This window comes from Melanostigma gelatinosum (assembly GCF_949748355.1).
Source record: "Melanostigma gelatinosum genome assembly, chromosome: 23".
NCBI lineage: Eukaryota > Metazoa > Chordata > Actinopteri > Perciformes > Zoarcidae > Melanostigma > Melanostigma gelatinosum.
The window spans coordinates 3,508,255-3,531,061 of record NC_136656.1 but is presented as its reverse complement, the minus strand read 5'-3'; the positions used below and the strand labels follow the sequence as shown (position 1 = coordinate 3,531,061).

The window sequence follows — 22,807 nt, the reverse complement described above, 5'->3', positions numbered from 1 at the left end:
GTGTGTGTGTGTGTGTGTGTGTTGTCTGTGTGTGTGTGTGTGTGTGTGTCACTTCCAAGGTTAATTGAGGGCTGGTGGGAAAATGCAACTTAGCTTCTGTTTACTCTATCGCTAACCGCTCCATAGAGACTCTTTACTCGGCCTGAAATAACAAACGACTCACTGTGTGTGTGTGTAACTGTACATATATGTGGGTTTTATGCACGTGTCCACATTGTAAGTTGTGTGTGTGTGTGTGTGTGTTAACATGGAAGAGAGTGGTTGTGACCTGGAATAACAAACTTCTCCAGCAGTGTACCTCCGTCTCGAGCTCGGCATTCCCAAGCTGCTGATGTCACCGTGTGGGACGCCGGGATAGTTTGGACAGACACACACACACACGCACACACACACACATATCTGAGTTTGTACAGTATTTGTGAGGACCCTCATTAAGAAGGCATTCCCTCGCTCCAACGATAACCTTCAGCTTCAACTGGGGCGCCTCATTAAAAAAACCTGATTATCATCTCCGCCAAGATGTTTTCAGTTTGTTTGATTTTTAGCAGCATTACTGAAAAAAACCCTCATGAAACTTGGTGGCAGCGTGAAGCACGGGCTGAGAAAGAACCCGATAAATAGGAGCGGATCCCAATCACACATTAGCAACCCAGTCGGCAAAATGCATTTAAATAAACGTCCCAGTCTTGCATCTCATCTAATATCATCTTCTAGCTCACATAATAAACTATAAATATATATTTATAAATAGTTTATTTCTTTTGCAGTTGAACTTCCTGACAGTTTCTTCTTCTTTGTGCGTAAAACAAACCAGAAACTCGTCGCCTGCGGTCAAAGCGTGTGTTTCACAGCAGCACGAGTAAAAGGACGTATTCCCGTTTCCTCTCCCCAGACCCCTACGCCATCGTGTCCTTCCTCCATCAGTCCCAGAAAACGGTGACGGTGCGCAACACCTTGAACCCCACGTGGGACCAGACGCTCATCTTCTACGAGGTGCAGATTTTCGGCGACCTCGAGGCCACGATCGCCGCTCCGCCCAACATCGTGGTGGAGCTGTACGATCAGGACACATACGTGAGTCTATCAAACCTCTATGTACGGTTTTAGATTTTGTTCCGTCTTGGGGTGTTAGTATTGGTGTAATGATACATGTACAAATCAAACACTGATGCCTCTAAAGACAGCATTAGTGAGAGGATTGGCTATTTCTATACAGTTGTTTTTAATACGTCATCTGTGCCCTTTGGCAGTAAAATGAGAGGTTTTCTAAAGGGACTCTGGTGCTCTCAAACACTACTGCCTTTTTCCACAGGGGGGCGCCAACATCAACACAAACTGAAAGTTCCTCGTAGTAGCTTTAATTTAATATCCTTCTGCTCTGTATAAAGACTGTATGTGTACACACACATATATATATATATATATGTATGTATGTGTATATATATATGCATATGTGTGTGTGTTTCTGATGTCCAGGGTGCGGATGAGTTCATGGGCCGCTGTGTGTGCCAGCCCTCCCTGACCGCCTCCCCCCACCTGGCCTGGTTCCCGATTCGCCGAGGGGACAAGAACGCCGGCGAGCTTCTGGCCGCCTTCGAGCTCATACGCAGAGAAAAGGTCGGAGGTCGACCATCGCCACTTACCTCATCTTCTACTTCTATCTTCTAATTATTACAATTTCAATCATTTTATAACAGAAATGTCATGTTGTGTCTACAGCCAGCTGCTCATCATATTCCAGGTCAAGAGGTAGGTCCATCGTTTTCTTTCAGTTTTACCTTTCTTTAGTTCTCGCTGAAGCTTTTTCTTGGATTTATCTGTCGTGTGTATTTTCATACCGTTACAATCCAACCATTGTTGTTTTCCCGTCTCGCCTGCAGGGAGACTTCATGGCCTCCATCCACGTTCTGGACGAGGTAAAACCGCACCAACACAGTTCTTGTCACACAGTGCATTTAAACACAAACGAATCCCATCATTCAAACGAAGAGGACGATAAAGAGAGTGAAGGGGTTTCACTCTGTTCTTATACGTCAGAGGTCTGCATGCACAAGGGTGGAGAAAGAGCCCCGCTGCAACCGGAAGTCTTCTTGATGCTATTTCACACATTTTACATCCACGAATGGAGAAAAGTCAATATCCTCATTCTTCGTGCTTGTACTTCCTATGATTATTAGAAATCTCCTTCACAACGCTGTGAAATGAGTTTTCTTATATCGACACATCTGTGGTGATAACAACTGTGGCGTCTCTGTCTCGTTAATAGAAATCCTGCTTTGAAATGAATCAAAAATGGCATCCATGTGTCTGGAGAATTTGAAAATTCCTGAACATCTCCTCTGATGATTTATCTTTCTTTTATTTGTTCAACTTTTCTTTCCCGTCTGTTTTTCTTCGATGTCACTTCATCAGTTGATGTTTCCAGCGTTCCTCTCTGACAACCTGCAGCAATGGGTACAATGTTCACACACAAATATTAACACAACAATGATCCAAGCTGTTTCATGTCTGCATGTTCATGTACTGTCCAGCACACGGAGATAACTACACAATACATGCATGTTACCTGGCCTCACAGAAGCTTCCTTCTGTAAAACTCTTCCGCCATTTTTTCATACTTTAATAATCCTAAATTCCACGAACAACATTTTCTGTTCTGCATTTTGTTGATTTCATGCAGAAGTTATTATTTCTTTGTGAATAATAATTGTGAATAACGAAACAAGCCAAATATAAAATGTATTTCTGTCTGTATGTTAACAGACTTAACCTCCATTCGTCTCGACTTGAATGGTTTTCCCGACTCATTTGATGTTAACACCGAACATTTTGTGACTTAACATTTAAACACTAATCTGGCGATGAACAGCTCGGCTTGTTTTTCATACGTTTTTGTCCTTTTGTGCGTTCCTATTGGCAGCCGGAGGAGTCGGACCTTCCCCACCCGCCCCCTCAGAGAGAACCCAACGTCTTCGTGGTTCCTCAGGGAATCAAACCTGTTCTGCAGAGAACCGCCATCGAGGTATCGCTCAGATCTACTGCTTCATTTCTCCGCCTAACATCTCCGTTTCTTGGAAGCTTCTCATGTTCGAGACGTATACTTTGGTGAAATCTATGTTTTGAGTATCAAAGATGAACCTCCTGTGGGCTTGAAAGGTGGCTCCTTTGTGGAGGAGGGCAACAACGGAGACCCGAAGTCCATGCACCTCATCTCTTCCTGTCCCCTCCGTCAGGTCTTAGCGTGGGGCGTTCGCAACCTGAAGAGTTTCCAGTTGGCGAGCATCACCTCCCCGAGCCTGCAGGTGGAGTGCGGAGGCGTCACGGTCCAGAGCTGCGTCATCCGCAGCATGAAGAAGAAGCCCAACTTTGACGTCAACACGCTCGTCCTTGATGTGGTGAGGGCGCGGAGACATGCTGCACGCACGCACACACACACACACACACACGCACACGCGGATGTAATCAGTGCGGAGGCTCGCTGCTTAGATGGCTAATGAGAGCTCTGCAGTGATGTGGTTTTGCGTCATTTATCTTCATCAGTGGAGCCGCAATAATGGACTCCACTGTTCCTTCTCCCGTTAGCATGAAAGCAGTAAGTGTGGACGTTGTAGGAGGCACATATTTTAGACGCTTCCAGCTTCGGCTGGTTTTCCATCAGACGGGGAACATTTCTGCAGGGTGAGGGACTCCTCCCGTGGCTATCACAGTCTACATCACTGATGCAGGGAGGAGGTATTTAACATGGATGTGACCGTGGCACAAACGCTGACCTTTTAAAGTGGATGTTGCTGCAGATCGAGGTCATACATGCCACTCAATCAAATGCCCCATAAACCCGACAACATGCATACATCGCAGAGAATATCAGTGGTTTTTGTTCTCCTAAATTTACAACTGGAATCTCAGAAAGTTTGTTTATGCGACGTCATGATATCTAAAATATGCAACCGTTGCCATATCAGTTTGGCAACACAGCATGTCAAAAGGTTTTTTTGTGGGAGATTCCAATTTCAGGAAGCTGATACGAGCCACTTACCGGCCTACGCGCTGCCTCAAACGCCTGCTGCTGTTCTTCCAGCTCTTACCGTACGCGCGTGACTCACGGGAAAGAATTGGCTTCTCTGCTTTTACCGCATCAAACCACAGGAAGCTGCCATTGAAGACGGCGGTTTTAAGTGGCACCCAAAAGGCTCAGGCTGTGGTCGCCCTTTGGAGAGGGGAAAGAATAGGTCAACGCTTACTCATGCAAAGTAGGAAAAGAATTAAACGAATGCTGTCTTCTGTTGCCTGAATGCGACCGGACTGTGCTGTACATAAATGAGACCATGTGGGAAGTTTAGAGGCTCGATATCCCGGAACCACCGCTCTGATCTTTGATGAAGCATTTCGTTTTATAAGCTGATTATTTGTACGTAAAATGTTATTGTGATCAAACTTTATCTGTCAGACAAATGTAGTGGAATAACAAGTACAATAGAAGTAGCATCAAGTAGAGTAGGAGTTGGGTTTAAGGTTTCTATACATTGTACTGGCTTTATATCGTAAACAAACCACATGTCTCTTGTTCATTGTCTTTTATGAGCGTCTACAGTCCGTGTAAGCCGTTATCTGAACTCTTCTGTCCTCCGTGAATAGAGTTCCACTGAGTTTACGTCGAAGCCATTACATTCAACCTAAGTGTTCTCGGATTAAAAAGCTGAAATATGGAACTATTGCCCACGTTTTTCCTAACGGCGGCTCCAGAACAGGCTCGGAGAGTTTAATGTTAACGATGTTAAGGTCTGAAGTTGATCACCTCAGGGTTTTATTATGACAGCTTTAATTGGAGTGTGGAAATATTCACGTATTTTCCCCCTCAAATACATATCCTGGCTTTGGCTCGGGCACGTTTAATGTTAACAAGATTAAGGGCCCGTGTTGACCACCGCAAGAGTGTGACGGCCTCAAGCGGACTGTGGAAATATGCACAGATTTCCCCTTAAATTCAGCCCTCGAACCGAGTCCAAGCATTTAATGTTAACACTATTAAGGCCTTAAGTTGGCTTAAGTGTTTTCGTCTGTCACGGGGGCATAAGAGAATATCATGTGCATAGTTTCTTTAAATGCAACTCTTTGAAGTGTCTAACTGCCTAATGTTAGCTCGCTCAGTTTATTGTGCGAGTTTAGCATCATGAGCCGCACTTAAGCCTTTTTTAAAGCCAGAGACAATCATTCAAATCGTCAACACAAGTTGCGGTGGCATTTGTTTCACGGGGCGTTTCTTGCTAAACTTGGCGAAGCGTGGAAAAGAACAGAGTAAGCCATGTTGCCATTTAGGGTAAATGTGGCTTTTCATGGCGTCAGCTGAGATGCTGATTTCCCTCACAAAGATCAAAACCCCTACCTCGATGGGTTCAGTACCGTGGGAGGGGTCAGCTAAGGTGTAACGATGCCCGGATTGGACCGTCACCAAGGCGTGACCAATCAACTTCAGACAGTCAGCAGCCATAGCCAATCAGCATCAGGCGGGCAGGCGGCATAACCAATCAGAGTCAAGCGTCTGTCTTTTTCATGTTATTTTCCGTTCTGTTTTTCTTTTCCTCCATCACCCCTTTCTCTCTTTTCTTTGTTTTAATCCCTCTTTTTATTACCGGCACCTCTCCACAGAGACTTCCCCGCGAGGAGCTCTACATGCCGCCCATCGTCATCAAAGTCATCGACAACCGTCAGTTTGGGAGGAAGCCGGTGGTCGGCCAGTGCACCATCCGGTCGCTGGAGGAGTACCGGTGCGCGCCAGAGGAGGAACGAGCGGCGGAGGAAGAGGAGGAGGAGGAGGAGTGGAGACGTAAGGCGTGGATGGATATGAACGTGTCTATTAAAGTGCTGAACTTATAATCGGTGTTGATGTACGATTTCTGCTGTGTGTGCAGGTGAGACGCCCCAGTTCAGCGGGGAGGTTTTTATTGACATCGACGACGAGGAGCCGCTCATGCCCGACCAGGTAAAGACGTCCAGTCAGTTTGTGGGTTAGGGTTGTGAACAACAGCACGTTATTGATGAGCAATAAGTGCAATTATGTAGCGTCTACATCAGTGATCAGGGAGGCTTTTATCAAAAAGAACACATTACAAACGCTGAAGTACATGCATGCATGTGTATCAATCCAGTGCGGGAATGGCGGACCCCGCCACCAACGATGAAAACTATACTTTACAGAGAGATATAATATAAACGTAGATACTCGCTGACCGTAGTTCGTATTAAATATGAAGTTTGAAATAACCGAGGTATGACTGCTATTGATGATCAATCGATGCTGTCACAGGTATCACATTGATTGAACAGATCCCAGAAAAAAAAAAGATGCTGCTTGCATTTGTTCAGTGAAAGAAAAACTGAAGCTGAACTTCTCCGGTTGCTGTTGATTGCAGCTGAACTGACTGTAAGTGGTTTAATACCCAATGATTCAGCCGTTCTCCCAAATGATGTATGAGGAATGTGTGTGCGTGTCTCGACATTTCTACTGACACTTGTTTATCTGTGCGTCTTTGTATGAGTGCGTAAATGTGTGCTTTTTGGTGCGCGGGGTGTAAAGGGCAAGTATGAAACACTAATTTTTCCGTGTGTGTGTGTGTGTGTGTGTGTGTGTGTGTGTGGGTTGAGTGGTACCAGCAGCATAAATAAACATGATCTGACATGATGACATGGCAACCGTCTCTGTGGTCGGTGGTTACCGTTGGGACCGCAAGACCCGCGCTCGTCACCAATCATTAACATTCTCTCTCCCTCTCCCCTCCGTCTCTTTTCTCCAAGTTTAAGACGTTTAGTATCTCTCTCTCTCTCTCTCTCTCTCTCTCTCTCTCTCGTAGTTTCTGTCTTTCGATGGAGGATCGCGGAAACTATTTTCAAATCCCTGTTTAAATTTCTTTAGTTTCAGACACACACAGAGGGAAGCAAATCGTGTGACCGGTGACTCGCAGCTTACAAAGGTGGAGGACAGGCGGACAATTCTGTCTAATATCTATTGTAATTTTTAGGAGACCGGGCAGAGCACATGCTAGCTGTTTCCCCCTGTTTGTAGTCTTTATGCTAAGCTAAGTTAGCCGGCTGCAAGCTGCAGCTTCATATTTGCTGTACAGACATGAGAGAGATTTATCTCTCTGCAAGAAAGCAAATAAGTTCACATCACAGAGAAAAATGAAAGTCCGTAAACACACACACACACACACACACACACACACTGCTGTGGTCTATTAAATGGTTACTTTGTGTATTTTAGCGAATAGAACATTGTACAGTATCAGGAGACAACATCATTTGATGTTATTGGTTTGGCAGACTGCGTGAGGCTTTCATACACTCTTTTTGCGGGGGCAAACACACACACACACACAGACACACACACACACACAGACACACACACACACACACACACACACACACACACACACACACACAGACCGCAGCTATCCTCGTTTAATACCGTTTGTACCAATAAGGACTGAAGGGAGCTCAGGAATGCACTGTCATCAAACCGACCGTGGTCCCCGGAGGCCATAAAAACAACATAAAAGCACGAAACGATTACTGTGTTTATAATGATGTTGTTGCATTTACAAAAAATAGTAGGAGGAGAAGAGACGGAGTTACTGTTAGAAAGTGGAGTCAAAGATGGAGCGAGCCGAGGAAAGCGGAACTGAGAGATAACGATCTTGTTCACGCAATATGTGATCTGTAGGCTTGAGCCGCGTGGTCTCCACGGTAACGTAGCTCTGACAGCTTGACGGAGTAGCCGCGGGAGGGCGGGGCTTAGCGGAGGGTCAGCACTAGCCAGAATAGCCGTTTGTATAAAAAACAATGTAAAGACATCGGTGCCGACAGTGTGGCAGATGTTGGAAAATGTTGTACAGTTCACAGGATTTGAAGTTAATGTGCTCCAACATGGAAAACCACTGGATTGGCTCCCCTTCTTTAAAGAACGTAGAGGGGGCATTTAAAGACGGGGAATCTGCGGAGAAGTTGTGATTTTTTTGGGGAAAGAATTGGAGGCTCGTGGTTCCCGTCGGCCTCGTGTCTGTGGATCGATGATTCAAGACTTCTGTTCTGGATTCACTTCTTCTGTTCTTCGCCTCACTTTTTCCCCTCTGCTGTCACCGCTTTCTTTGCCCTTTCTAAGATATTCTCTTTCTTCTCTACTTTCTATCCTCCTCAACTATTCTGCTGCTCCTCTTCCTCGCCCTCTCATTACGTTTCTCCACCTTTTCGCTTCCTCGCCCTCTCCTCCTCTCTGCCTTCTTCTTCTACTTCTCTTTTTTACACTCCCATCGTGGTCCTCCTCTTCTCTCTTCTCATTCCTGTACATCTCTTCTCCTCCTCTCTTCTCCTCCCTCTCTCTTTTGTCTCAGTGAAGTCTTCCTCCTGGTGATCATTGAAGGGGAAAATGTGACCCTTAATGGAAGCCTGTGGTTTGTGTGTGTGTGTGTGTGTGTGTTACAGTGTGCATAAACAAACACATGGAGTCTGTTCCTTGTTAGTTGTCTCCTGTCTCATTATCCCTCCATCTTTATTCATCTGCACCTTCCTTCCTCATCTCCTTCCTTCCTTTCCTTGCTGCCTTCATCTGGACGACAGTATCATCTTCAGTCAAATACCTTCCTTCCTCATTTTCCCTCAACGCATCATTTCTTACCTCCATCATTTCTTACTTTCTTCTTGCTTTCCTTCCTTCCTTCTACTCTTTTCCTTGAATAATTACTCCTCTTTTCTTTAATTTCTTCCTCTTCCTGTGTACATACATCCCTTTCTCCTCTCAACTCCTCACTTCCTACTTTTCCTTCTTGCATCACCTTCTGTCTCCCTTCAGTCCTTCCCTTCCTCTTTGACCTGCTTCTCTCCATCTCTATCCTTCTTATCTTTACTATACTTTTCCTTACCATTACCTCTCTTCTTCATCATTTTCTCTCCATCTTTATTTCCCTCCATCACTCTGTTTTCCACTTTACTCTTCTTTCACACCTTTGTGCCATGTCTGTCAACATACCACATATCTTTGGCCTTTCTCTCTTTCTCTTCCTCCATCCCGCTCCATCCTTCTCCCATTCCTTCTTTCCTTCTCCATCTATCAAGCTGACAGTTGGTTTTAATGTGGTAGCTCATTAAAGGGCATGTTACCCTCCTCTTTTTCTTCTTCTCTCCCTTCATTGTTGTGGTTCATCAACCACTCGTCCCCTCTGTGATCCCTCCGTCATCTTCAACTCCTCTCTGGTCTTTAATTTATTTGTGTCTGTCTTTGTTATCCCGTTACCCACAGGCGCCACGATAGCTTCACACACACACACACACACACACACACACACACACACACACATCTTCCTGCGTTTCAAACAAAAACTATTTAATATCGACGAGGTCAAAAACTGTTTTTCTCTCTTCCACTCTTGATTTAACATCATGTGACTGTCTCTGATATACAGCTGTTACTTGTGATGATTCAACAACAGCGATGCAACCGCTTACATTTGCGGTCCGCTACAAGCCTACAGTTGTGTTGTGTGCAATGACTAATGAATAGTGTGTTTAATGTGTATGCCAACCATTAGAAATTGCTTGTTTATTTAATATAACACTGATATGTGATGCTAATATTGTGGCTAACGCTAACCAGCTAACCTGAAAGTGTGTGCATGTGTTCCGTAGCTTGCAGATCGATCCGGCTCAGCTTTGATTAACCTTTCCGCCTCTAGTTCCAGCCTCCATGTAGGTAACAGACTCATCTTTTAACTCCATTCATTCATGTTCAAACGCGGAACCAGAACGTCAAACATACTTTCCATTGACCCGCTTTAATTCTTGATTTGTTACAATCAATGACATTTAAAGATACAGCACTACTTTCTTTCTTTCTTCCCATTCAAACACTGGTGTTGTTAGTGAGAGATTAAAGTCAATACTTTTTATATATCTGTTCACATTGGTAACATAAATACACGTCTGTACTCGCATCCATAACCTTATTTTGTTATTGATGAAGTGCATTTAACGTGAGACACTGATGGATAACTCTGGCTGCACAGAGATGAGGGCCGACGTGGAAGGAATGAGTCTTTTTTTTTCACATTTCGCTTTTTTTTTTGGTCGCGGCTCAGGAAAAAAACTCTTCTTCTGAAGAAATCCTGTTTTTTTTTTTTTACAGAGCGACGCACGCCGAGCCGTGTGGTTACGGAGGAAACCCGACCCCAGGTCTGAACGGGAGACCCGCGCTCCTCGTTACATTCTTCCGTTTTATTTATCTAAGCCAGGTCAATTTGAAGACTTAGCTTGACCCGGACCAGACTGCGCACACAAACACACACATCCAGTAGTGCTCGCCGCCTCCTCGCTCGACAGTAATTGGGGGTGATTTCTTTCTCTCCAAACATAGATATTTGTTTTATTAAGGGTCAGATATTGAAACCAGTCAAATTAAAGGCTCGGCTTTCTGTCTGGCCGGGGCCAAAGGCAACAGAGCTGCTATAGATCCTCTACACCACAACCCTCCGTTAGCAGACAGTTACTAAAGGGCCGAGGGAGGGATGGATGAACGAGAGAGGGAGAAAGTGACTTAAGGAGACGCAGAGGGAATGCAAAGAATCAGTTCGGCTGAAATTAGGAGAAAAGAGGGCGGACTAATATCTCATGGCACCAGAGACCCAAAGCTCGCTCTCTCATGTGCTGTAAATCCTGGCTTCTTAATCTCTGGGCCGCCACCAAAAACGGGTCATGGGCGTATGTCTGATGATTACCAGATTACTGCAGCCGTGTGTGTGTGTGTGTGTGTGTGTGTGTGTGTGTGTGTGCGCGGAGCGGCTTCCAAGGCGGATCAGTCGGATTCGGTTTCAGAGTTGGAAAGGTTTAAGAAGATCGGCTGTCGGTAGCGTCATGGCTCCTCAAAACCTCGGAGGCACCGACCCCCCCCCCCCCCCCCCCCGAGATGTTTCAGATCTAACGGCGCTCAGATGCAAAATGAACATTGTGTGTCACGTTTCATCGGCTTGATGATGGATTTGCATCAAACCAACGTCCCTTTTTTCTTTTTTTCACTCCCTCCTTTAGGTAGTTGCGTTTGGTTTCGTATTTTTTTCCAAGTTTGTGCCCCTTCAAAAATTGCGGTTGTGCTGCGGCTCCTTTGCCATTAATTCTCATCAAAACGTTCGCAGTTCGTCGCCAAAAAACAGTCGAGTTGGGTTGTAATCCCGCGCTGAAAACGTTGCCGTTGGCCTCTCGCTCCATAAATCCTTCCCGGCTGCTTCTAGAACCAGACAAACCAACTGGAAGGGCTTCATGCCAGCTGACTTTGTGGCATTTTGGGGGGTTTATGAAACACACATTTATGGCCCTATAATGACACTGTGACCAGAAACAAGATGTCAAAATAGCTCACTAAATCATTGTTGTTTTTCTTGCTCTGCTAATTTCAACCGCAGACTGATGTAAGCTGCTGTTCACCTCCAGAATCTGAATGCTGCACATATTTCTCCGTCCAGAATGTCGTTCAAATGTGTCCGTGCACTTCTGGATGACACGGTGTATTGCTTTTTATAAGTCCACCAGTTAGACTTTAGCTGATTGGACACTTCAGAATTAACAGCTCCTAAATGTCACCCAAAACACACGTCTCTGCTCGGGCATGTGTTACGTCAACCCGTCTACTTGTGATGTGCAAAAGATTGAAATCTGGGCAAAATTTGGTTAAAAAGATTTTTAAAGCTGCTGTAATGAATATTTGACTTTAACTATGCGGATCGACAATTCGAATGAACGTGCGCCAATTTACGCACAGGTGGCATTCATGATGTTTACGTCATTGACAGAGTTACCCGAAGTACGAAGCGTTTGCCGAATCTGCCAAAGTTAAGATAAGAACACATGAAACGTTCTTGCATGAGGTCCAATGGCTTTAATGCAACCGAGACGCCTAAAGTACTTCCACCTGTCAGCCATTTTAAGCCCTACAGCTGTTTTAGAAGGCTTTCAAACCGCAAATCACCAAGTGATCACTCGGAACAAATCAAGAAGCCGCAAGAATGGTCACTGCTGAATATCATCTGGTCAAATGAAAGCTTTTAAAGTAAACTACACAGTCATCCCTGCCTGATTCAAGGGTGGCTACCGTTGCTAATGCTAATAGCCAGTTGGTAGCGAGCTTATTCCAACCTAGCCAGAGATCTGACGTGCATCATTTCCTGCAGGAATTTTCAAAAAGAAAGAGCGAAGAACGGCGAATGGAAAAGCTTTCGGGGACTTGATGCAGACGGAGTCACTGCTGTGTGATGTCAAGTGATTGAAAAGAAGATATTTGTTTACGTGACAATGCCACCGATTTTGAGGAGGAGATCAGGGTGGATGGGGGGGGGGTCAACAAAGACAATCAATGAACTGGTAATTCATCTCAAACCACAATGTTCCTCTCGTAACCGTAAACTTTGGCATCCTGGAGCTCGTCACTGATTGTCACTTTTGTTTACACTTTGTGGGCTGTTTAAGAGCAACTTCTTGATATTGAATTGTCAACAAGAAGCTCCCGGACTCTCCATCAGTTTTGGTTTCTATGAGACTTTATTTTTCCTTCCAGCAAGAGGCTCTTCCAGCTTCAAGCTTTGCCGCTTTGACCTCTGACCTCTCCCACCGCCGCGGACGGGATTTCCCCTCGACAAAGCATTCACGCAGCAGCTCGGAGCTCTTACGTAAACCCAGGCGCTCGGAGTTCTTGGCAGTGCCAGTCTGGGTTTTGGTTAGCCTGGCTTTGCCTGCAGGGCGTAATGATAGCCTGCAAACCACACCGACACCCTGAACAGACCGCTGCATGTACACTAAATACCCGTCGCAGTCTGGAGCGCTCCCCCGGCGGCCTTCATCTGTCTGAATCAGGAGCCGCGGACTCGAGTCGACACACCTTGACACACAATTCCTGGCGCCTCTGTCATCAATGCTTGGCACCGGCTGCACACAGAGGGCACGTTAACACACACCAGACACTTCACGCGTCAGACACAGTGTGTGTGTGTGTGAGTGTGTGTGTGTGTGTGTGTGTGTGTGTGTGTGTGTGTGTGTGTGTGTGTATGTGTGTGTGTGTCATGCCCTCCACGTGCTGCCCTTTTCCATGCCATGCTGCCACTTTGGAAAAATGAGGAACTCCATAGTTTTCCCCCTTCGGTGTGTGTGTGTGTATCTGTGGGAAGTAGGAGAAAGGGGATTCCACACCAACCCAGTGCCATAAGAGCACTTTTGTTCTGCATCCACACACACATACACACACACACACACAAACTAAAACACACACAAAGGAAAAAGTGGTGCATGCGTCATGAGTGTGTTTTAAGCTGGAGTGGTCCTGGGAGGGTTGAAGGTTGCAGGGCGGGGACTGTGTGTGTGTGTGTGCGTGTGTGCGTGTGTGTGTGTGTGTGTGTGTGTGTGTGTGTGTGTGTGCGTGTGTGTGTGTGTGTGTGTGTGTGTGTGTGTGTGTGTGTGCGTGTGTGTGTGTGTGTGTGTGTGTGTGTGTGTGTGTGTGCGTGTGTGAGTGTGAGAGAGACGGGGTAGGGGCTGGTAGTTTGATCTGTCCCCTCGGTATTCCCCATCTTTGTAGTCGTTGTTTCCCCGTTGCGTCAAGTCCAACACACACACACACACACACACACACACCCAGAGTTTTTTTATTTCTGTGAGAAAAAGCTCAGAAGCGAAGGTTTAAATAGAGCGCTCGGCGTTGCCAATGTGAACAGAGTTTTAGTAAATTTGATGGATGAGGCAGCTTCATGCTTGATAAAAACACAAAACAGGGTTTCATTCAAAGATGTTATACACACACACACACCCTCAAAACATAAAATCATATCGTATAAATCAAAATAACTCGTATCCAAACCACAAAAAGCCATCAGTCAACATTTCAAAACATTATTCTCCAAAACAGAACGACATTGTGAGCGCTGGGGATGACTCATGGCTGTAAGAGTAAGACTTTTAACGGCCTTCACCTTCATGCCAGCACTCGTTCTGTAATAGAGGGATTTCTTTCTTTCTTTCTTTCGGTTTTTAAATGGTGTGTGTTTCATTTTGGAATGAAACACCTTCATGTCTAATGAGAATACGCATCATGAAATGTGTTTGAAAAGCTCCTTAAGATGTGTTTATTCCTGTTGTTTGAGTGTTTGTGTGTCTGCATGGATTACGAGTGAAGCGTGGGATGAAATTAACTGTCTGACCTGTCTTTTAACGCCGACACTAGATGTTACAATGGGTAAGTCTGTGAGCGAGTAAAACCTGCTTTCATGAATAAGTTATCGAGCGTTGTGTTTACGCTTTGAAAGTGTCATGACTCTGTTTTACTGGCGTCTGTCACTCAATGCAATCTCTCACTCAGCATCGAATTCAGCATTTCTTCTGAGAAAATGAAGCCTGTTCCTCACCGGTTCTCACTCCCCACTCATCAAACACAGACACTCAATCCCATCCGCTTCACGTTGTCGCGTCGTTAAACACTCGCAGCAGCTGGTACTCCATTAACGGTCTGTGGGAGTGAAGGTTTTAGGTCAAACAAACACAGGACTTTCAGCCAGGAGACCGCTGTTCGTGTCCTGTGTGAAACCAAGTGAACGCTGACTTATTTAAACATATTTACGTTCGTAACTTACGTAAAACGTAACGTGAAAGCAGCAGAATGATTCTTTTCATTCATACAGCAACATAGATTTTGCAGCGTTTGTGCGTGTTGGCTTTGTCCCCTTTGTGCCGCTGCGTCCTGATGTTTCCCGTTTCCATTGCCTCACATCGCCCGTACACCGTGACCTTAATGCCAGGGAGCCACCAGAGGCATTTCTTTACTTGCGTTGACGTGACTTGGCCGGCTCTACATTGCCATGCGATCATTGGAAAAAATCATGACGAGCGGGTTATGTCTGAGCCCGGCGGTGAGCTGCTCGACTAAAGGCCAACGGCACTCGCTGCCTGTGTGCTTTAAAAGGTGAAAGGTCATCACAGGAGTTCAGATGTTTAGCAGAAGGGTTCATTCCAGGAGCCACGGGCCGTTTGGTGCGAGAGGACTTGAACTCTGATTTATTAAATACAAAGTTTGGATCTATGAACGGTTGAGGAGAAATACCCACTTCGTGTCACAAGCCACGCCCTGAATTTTGCCGTTCAAAGCGTCTTATGAAATCATTACAATCCTTTTAACGCGTCATTTAGCTCCTCCTGTTCATTGTTAACCTGCCGACCTCTGACCTCTGAATCTGTGACCAACAGGAAGAGGAGTTCATGGACTGGTGGAGTAAGTTCTACGCCTCGACCGGAGAGAAAAAGAAGTACGGGACGTACCTGGAGAGAGGCCTAGACACGCTGACGGTAAGACATTACAGATTAAACACGTTCCGCCCGTTTAAAAACGAATGTACGAGAGACAGAAAGTAGGAAACACTGACAGAAGGTGAAGATGAAGGAAAAGAAAGGTGATGGAGAAAAAACATGAAGAAGATGGAGACAGTGCAGCCCTTTGTTTTGCCCTAAACTTCACCATTTCAATCACATTTTTGCACTCCTGCCAGTTCCCCCTCCATCAGTCCCGTCCTCCCCCGTCCTCCCCCGTCCTCCCCCTCTCTTCTCATGCCCCGTCCTCGCGGCCCCGGCCGCCGTGACATTCCGGGCCGTTTTTCCGTCCGACTCCGATGACTCATCCGCGTTGAATTCTCCTCGGGATCGCCGCAGTGGGACGGATTCAGGAGAAACGGGCCGTTTTCTCCGATGTTGGCGGGCCCGAGACGAGGGATCACGTCAGCCGTCTTTGTCTTTGGTCTCTCGTTTCTCTTCACCCGCCGTCCCCGGAGCCCCTCCGCCATCGCCCACGCTCTCTTCAACCCCTCATCCCGAAATCTCTCGGCCCAAATCGTCGACCTTTTCCCCTCCGGCGGGACTCAAAGCTCACGTCAGTCTTCTTGTCTGATGCCCAAACAAATGACTAATCGCGTCAGGATTTGGCCTTTTTTTTTATTGCCTTTAAATGAGACCTCTAACCTCTCCCTGGAAAGCCATTTCACATCAGTGCAGCTTTAAGTCTGAGCGCATTCGGCTGGTTTCGCAGCTGTAATATCAGTTTTCTGCATGTTTAGATGATTAAAAAGCTTTTACATGGAGGTTCACGGAAGGTTAAAGGCACAATGAGTCGTCCTCTCCTCCCCGAAGGGTGAAAGCCGTCCGTAGATTCTCTCAGCAATCTAAGAAAAGAGAAACTTCTCGTGGCTCATGAGTGGTGATTCAGAGGGATTACTTGAGTCTCAACAGTGTTTGTTTGCTGTGAAATTCAAACTCATTGTGCCGTAAATACATTTTCAGAACAATATTGAAAGCATCGTTGAAATAAATGGCCGACGTATCGATCAATCTCATGCGAAAGTGTTTGAAGAGGATCCTGAAAGGAGCAGGGAGGCTCTCGTGTCCTTTCATTCGTATTAAAACATTAAAACGTGGCTCGAACTGAAACGGCGCAGAACGCTTTCCCCGACAGTCGTTGACCCTTGAACGGCTCTTTCCATTTTCTCCTTCAGGAAGCCTATTAAATGCTTTCACCCCCGCCGATGGAAACGCATCCAAGTCGCCTTTTGAGTTTGGTTGTTTTTTTTGCTCGACCTTCACTCGACAGTCGGATGGAAACAAGCGAAACGGACCAATGAGCCGCCGGTTCCGTCGCCGCTTTGCCTCCCTTTCACCCTCTCCTCACTCCTTCCCCTGTGCCAGCGCCTCCTTTTTATTTACTCCCTCCTTCCTCTCCTCTCCTGCTGGTGCTTTCTTTCCTTTGACAACCCCATTCAGTCAGATCTGCTACTGTCTCGGGGAAATGAGCCACTGTTTCCAACCTTTCCAAACCACCCTTCACCTTCCTCTCACCCCTTCGCTGCCGCCTCCTTCCTCCTCGCCCTCCTCTGTTCCCTCTGCCCGGGTTTGCTCCCGTCGGCTGAGACCCGAGGTAAACTCTAAGCTTCTTGACAAAATCCTCACCTGTCCTCTCGGGCCTCGGCGCTGCTCTCCGTGTCCATCTGCTCCCCGCCGCTGCACATCCTCCCCAGTTGCATCATCGAGTCAGCACTTTTGTCCGGCGGAGCTGTGGAAATAAGCAAGCAATTATCTCTTTAACTTGAACTTTTGAGAGTAACTTCATCCGCTAAATCAACTGTCTGAGCAGGTGAATCATTCGCAGGTTTACTTTGTTATGCTGTTGATTCAGCTCAAAGTGAAAAGAGCTCAGAATGCAGAATTAGCTATTGGCTGTGTCTGTTTGCAGTGTAACCATGAAGGTACATACGACTATGAACAGATTAGCTCGATGGTGAAGAAAACTTAAAAACATGAAGATTCTCAGGTTCTGGATGTGTAAGAAGTGCCTTATTTCTGTGAATTCTGAGTGTTTTTATTGGTGTTTTATTTGTGGCAGATCACTCAATCTAAATATGTGTGTGTCACGTCTGTGTGTTCATATTTTACTGAGTTATCGGTCTGAGAAGAAGTGGCGTTTAGAGTACCTGATGTGCCTCCATTCAAACGTTATCTAAGCTTAAAATCGATGAAAAGTATCATTCATATCATCGGATGAAGACCAAGTCTCCACCTCTACCTTCAGTGGAGTCTGTCCTTGGCTTTCCCCTCTCCTCCCCTCTCCTCCCCTCTCCTCCCCTCTCTCCCCCTCTCCTCCCCTCTCTCCCTCTCTCCTCCCCTCTCCTCCCCTCCCCTCTTCTCTCCTCCCCTCTCCTCCCCTCTCCTCCCCTCCCCTCTCCTTCCCTCTCCTCTCCTCCCCTCTCCTCTCCTCCCCTCTCCTCTCCTCCCCTCCCCTCTCCTCTCCTCTTCTCTCCTCCCCTCTCCTCCCCTCTCCTCCCCTCCCCTCCCCTTCCCTCTCCTCTCCTCCCCTCTCCTCTCCTCCCCTCCCCTCTCCTCTCCTCTCCTCTCCTCTCCTCTCCTCTCCTCTCCTCTCCTCTCCTCCCCTCTCCTCTCCTCCCCTCTCCTCTCCTCTCCTCCCCTCCCCTCCCCTCTCCTCCCCTCCCCTCTCCTCTCCTCTCCTCTCCTCTCCTCTCCTCTCCTCCCCTCCCCTCTCCTCTCCTCTCCTCTCCTCCCCTCTCCTCTCCTCTCCTCCCCTCTCCTCTCCTCCCCTCTCCTCTCCTCTCCTCCCCTCTCCTCTCCTCTCCTCTCCTCTCCTCTCCTCCCCTCCCCTCCCCTCTCCTCTCCTCTCCTCCCCTCTCCTCTCTCCCTCTCTCCTGCCTTCTCTCTCCCTCCTCTCCCTCCTTTATTCCTTGACAGTAGAATTGGTTTGGCTTCTTATTTTTCGTCCGTCACAAAGACGTTGCTGTTTCTGTCCTCGTTATGACTCGGCTCACCTCCCCCCCTCCCTTTTTTCACCTCCTCCCTCCTCCCTCCTCCCTCTCTCCCCTGGTGCTGGGTTTGGTGCGGGAGGATTGTGTGTTTGTCGTACTCCAGTGAGCCAGTGTTTCCACACTTTGTCTTTCGTTTGCATCATCAAATTACAACTTGCTTTCTGCTACACGGTGGTTGAACTTCTTTAACAGTGAGGGTGAGTCAGCGATTAACTTACTCACACAGTCTTGGAGGGAGAGAAAATACCTAATGAGCACACAGGAAGTAATAAAGAAACTTAGTTTTGGTAGTTATGGTTCGATTATTGAGCTTGATTCTTTTTCAATCCTTTGGTTTCACCTCCAACATGGTAGAGACAAAGATGCATTCATCTACTTTAGTTCAGCTTGTGCTACGCGCTCAATTGACAGGCATCGAATTACGCAACACATGTAAAAACCAAATACCAGGCAGCAAAACATCCTCACACCTGTTGTACGGATCTAACGAAATACGTCAGCGGTAGCTTGCTGGTGAGCAGATCTCATGAGAACTTGACGTCATGAAGCCACAACAGCTCCCATAGTTCTGCTTTCCTCTTCCTATGATTGTGATTTAAAGGATGGCTGTATTTGTATTCAAATACGTTGCACGTAATCGTACATATCAACCCTACAAACCCTGGTTCTGTCTGGAGCCTCGCTCTCCCTTGGTACTGGGTTTGGTGCTCACGCAGTGAAATGAAGCGCTGTTTCCAGACCTCTCTCTCGTTTACATCATCCAACTCTTTCACCCCATCTCCACCCAAGTATACCCGTCATTCCCCCCCCCCCCCCCTCTTTCCTGACTAACCCTACTTGTTTCATTACAAAGACGTGACAGCAGATGGACAATGAAAGGCCGGTATCACAGCTTTCAGTAATATATATTTTGCTCTGCAAAATTGTGTTTTAAACTCGATTCAAAGTACTTCAATCGACCCTCAAAGAGGAATTCAATGGCAGCGAGCCTGCAAACTGAAGTACACAGTCAATTCATTTATGCTAAAAAGAACAATCTAAAAATAGAAATATGACGACGTTACAAAGAGTTTATATCCACAAAGATTAACAGCTGTGTCCAGACCATCGCTGTCCAACAATGTCCACGACCGTCGATTTCCATGTGTCGTTTTGCGTCTCTTTGTAGTCATTTCTGGTCGTTTGTAGTAGTTATGTGTGTGTTCTTGGACATTTTGTGTCTACTTTGAGTAATTTAGTGTCTGGTTTTGCATCTCTGTGGTCATTTTATGTCGTTTGCAGTTGTTTTTGTTGTTTTTGTGTATCTTTTAGATTGTTTTTCATCTATTTTAACCCTTTTTACATTTCTGTCCTCCTCCTCCTCCTCCTCCTCCTCAGGTGTATGGCCGGGAGTTAGAGAAGGTCGAGGGTTTTGAAGGCCTCTCAGATTTCTGTCAGACTTTCAAGCTGCAAAGAGGAAAGACTCAGGAGGAAGGAGAAGACCATTCAGTGGTGGGAGAGTTCAAGGTAAAAAACGATCTGCTGCATTACGTTGTATTTTCTTTAGTTCAATCACTAAACAACTCCCCAATGACGTCAACGCGATGCTTCATTTCCCCTCTTGCCGTAACCAGGGTATGTTCAAGATCTACACACTGCCGGACGACCCGTCGGACCCCAATCCCCCCAGACAGTTCAGAAAGCTTCCTCCCAACGGCATCCAGGAGTGTTTGGTGCGAGTCTACGTCATCCAGGCTCAAGGACTGCAGCCCAAAGACGCCAACGGGAAGGTACGAAGGGAGAGGAGGAACTCATCCCATTGTATTCCTATAAAACAGGGACGTGAGAACAAATGAGTTCATAGAAGGTTTTGTGTTTCCAGTGTGACCCCTACGTGAAGATCACTTTGGGGAAAAAGACCATCAACGACCATGAAAACTACATCCCTGGGACACTGGACCCTGTCTTGGGAAAGTACGTGACGTCCCTTTAAGCTCTCACTTCCTCTAACCCAGTCCAGTAAAGTCTGGAGCCGGACTTCACCCGGGTTCAGCTCCGGCTTAAGACTCTGTGTTTTCTTTCTGGTACATTTTATAAAATCGTTCTTTGCAAATTAAATCTGTGATATTGTTTTAGTCTCCACAGGTTTTGGGTGCATTTCTTAAGAATATGAGGAGATCATGTCCAAGCTAAAACCAGGTTTGAGGCTCAGTTTAACCGTCGTATGGTCGTGGTTATAGTTGGAGGGTTTGACAACAGAAGATCAGGCTGCGACACTGCAGGACGACTCTCTTCTCTCCTCATGTAACACGTTAACTGAGGGGCGGATTTGCTCTTTCCAGCCCGAACGCATTGCTCAGATTAAAAACTAAGGCGATCCGTTTCCATGAAGACATCACAACGTGTACAGTGAGAGCACGATTGACTGCGTGCTAGAATTCAAGAGAGAAGTAGAGTCATTTTCTCATAGACTTCTATACAACCAGAGGAGTCGCCCCCTGGTGGACACCAGAGAGAATGCAGGTTTAGGACACTTCAGCGTCGGCAAATTAGAAATGTCACATCCTGTCGTGACCCGTCACAACACGTTGCAAACTGTTCCATCACAAAATCTTATGTTGCAATCTGTTGCATCATGTCACATCAAAGAATATCTCGCTACAAGAAAATATCTTGTCATGTTACGCCTCGCCACAGACATCATCAGTGCCTCCGACTCCGACTGTTCCGGCCTCTTTTTCCAGGATGTTCGAGCTCTCCTGTTCCCTCCCGCTGGAGAAGGACCTCCGGGTGATGCTGTACGACCACGACATGCTGACCAAAGACGAGAAGATCGGAGAGACGGTGATCGACCTGGAGAACCGCTTCCTGTCCAAATACGGGGCCACGTGCGGCCTGCCGCAGTCCTACTGCGTGTGAGCAGCCTCTTCTTGATCTTTTCTTATTTTTTGTTCCTCATGTTTATCTTTTTATCGCGCAAAATCAGTAGAATTTATGACCAAATATCACTGTAAAATGAGTCTTTTCCAGCCCCTCTCTCTCTATCTAACCCTCTCTCTCTCTATGTCTCTCGCCCATTAGGTCGGGGGTGAACCGGTGGCGGGACCAGCTGACACCCAGACAGCTGCTGTACAGAGTGTGTGAGCGCCGAAACCTGAGGAAGCCCGTCTACCAGGACGAGGTGGTTCACTTCAGAGGAGACCGGTACACCGCTGCAGACCTGGGTGAGAGACGGACGCTCATGAGTCACGAGTCATCAAAAAGAAAGACTTTCAGGGCACCAACAGATATAGTGTCTCTTTTGTCTGCGATACTAAAAAGGTGAAAGAGCGATGAAGCTAACGGTCAGGTCCGCCTGGCCAACGCCATTTGTTTGGTGCAGGAGGGACAGGAAACACAGCACACTGTGTACTCTATGTACTTACTTGCGTAGTACGTGAACTCTTTTTTATTACCTTCAACATTTGACCTCTTCTTCTTCTTCACCATTACCTCCTCTTTCCTTTCTTTGCCTTCTTGCTTCCTACATTTCTCCTTCCTTGTTTTCTCTTCCGTCCTCCCTCCTCCTCTATTATCGCTCCTCCTGTCCCCTTACACTTCCTAACTCCTTTTCTTCTCTTCTGTTTTCTCTCCATCTTTTCTTCACCACTGTCCACGTCTTTATCTACCTCCGTCCTCCCTCCATCTTCTCCTCTGCGACTAAAACTGCAGACGTTGGGAGCAGGAGGGGGAGAGAGGATGGGGGGGGGGGTAAACCACAGGACCACCCGAAGAGCAGAGCGATGAGATAAATATTCAAGATTCATTTTCACCCCTACACGCGCACACACACACACACACACACACACACACACACGTTCCATGGCTGCAGCGATGAAGGTTATGGTTGTCGTTTTGGTGATTTATGGTACAACTCTGTGTGTGTGTGTGTGTGTGTGTGTGTGTGTGCGCGTCCAAGCCAACGTCAACATGGTGGTCGTCTCTATAGGTTAGCGAGGAGTGCCGGCCTTGTTCTCTTTACACAGTTGCCGCGGTGACCGTGCGTCAGCCTGCTGTCCGTCAAGAGTGGTTGCTCCTTCTTCCTTTCTGTTCTTTTCACGTTCCTCCTCCTGTTCCTCCTGATCTCTCACCTTAGTTTCCTTGTCTCATCGTCTCTTCCCCTTCTCTCTCCTGTCTCCTATTGTCTTATCTCGTCTACTCTTTTGTCTCCTTCTTCTCCCCTCTCAGCTCTTCCTTTGTTTCCTCTCCTCTTCGCACCTCTCCTCCTTTGTCTCCTCATCCCCTCTCCTCTCCTCTTTTGTCTCATCCCCTCTCCACTCCTCCTCCATCTCACCTCTCCTCTCCCCTCCTTCATTGTCTCCTCATCTCCTCCCCATCTGCGCTCCTTATTTGTCCCCTCGTCTCTTCTCCACAGTCTTTTCCTCCTCTCCTCTTCTCCTTTGTTTCCTCTTCTCCCCATT

At 46.8% G+C, this 22,807-nt stretch overlaps 1 protein-coding gene across 3 annotated transcripts in view; it reads left to right on the top strand.

Annotated features, from left to right (window-relative positions):
- dysf (dysferlin, limb girdle muscular dystrophy 2B (autosomal recessive)) overlaps positions 1 to 22,807 on the top strand; it is a 55,308-nt gene that overhangs the window by 21,127 nt on the left and 11,374 nt on the right. For all 3 annotated transcript variants that reach the window (XR_013773047.1, XM_079295193.1, XM_079295192.1), the window contains 15 exons: positions 893 to 1,074; positions 1,477 to 1,617; positions 1,720 to 1,749; positions 1,881 to 1,916; positions 2,413 to 2,454; positions 2,921 to 3,022; positions 3,234 to 3,395; positions 5,647 to 5,824; positions 5,910 to 5,980; positions 15,259 to 15,357; positions 19,746 to 19,874; positions 19,982 to 20,137; positions 20,230 to 20,321; positions 21,092 to 21,262; positions 21,429 to 21,571. Coding sequence is in view for 2 of the 3 variants with exons in the window: in XM_079295193.1 (XP_079151319.1) it covers positions 893 to 1,074; positions 1,477 to 1,617; positions 1,720 to 1,749; positions 1,881 to 1,916; positions 2,413 to 2,454; positions 2,921 to 3,022; positions 3,234 to 3,395; positions 5,647 to 5,824; positions 5,910 to 5,980; positions 15,259 to 15,357; positions 19,746 to 19,874; positions 19,982 to 20,137; positions 20,230 to 20,321; positions 21,092 to 21,262; positions 21,429 to 21,571 (1,734 nt within the window). In the remaining variant the exon portion in view is untranslated. The remainder of the gene's footprint in view (positions 1 to 892; positions 1,075 to 1,476; positions 1,618 to 1,719; positions 1,750 to 1,880; positions 1,917 to 2,412; positions 2,455 to 2,920; positions 3,023 to 3,233; positions 3,396 to 5,646; positions 5,825 to 5,909; positions 5,981 to 15,258; positions 15,358 to 19,745; positions 19,875 to 19,981; positions 20,138 to 20,229; positions 20,322 to 21,091; positions 21,263 to 21,428; positions 21,572 to 22,807) is intronic.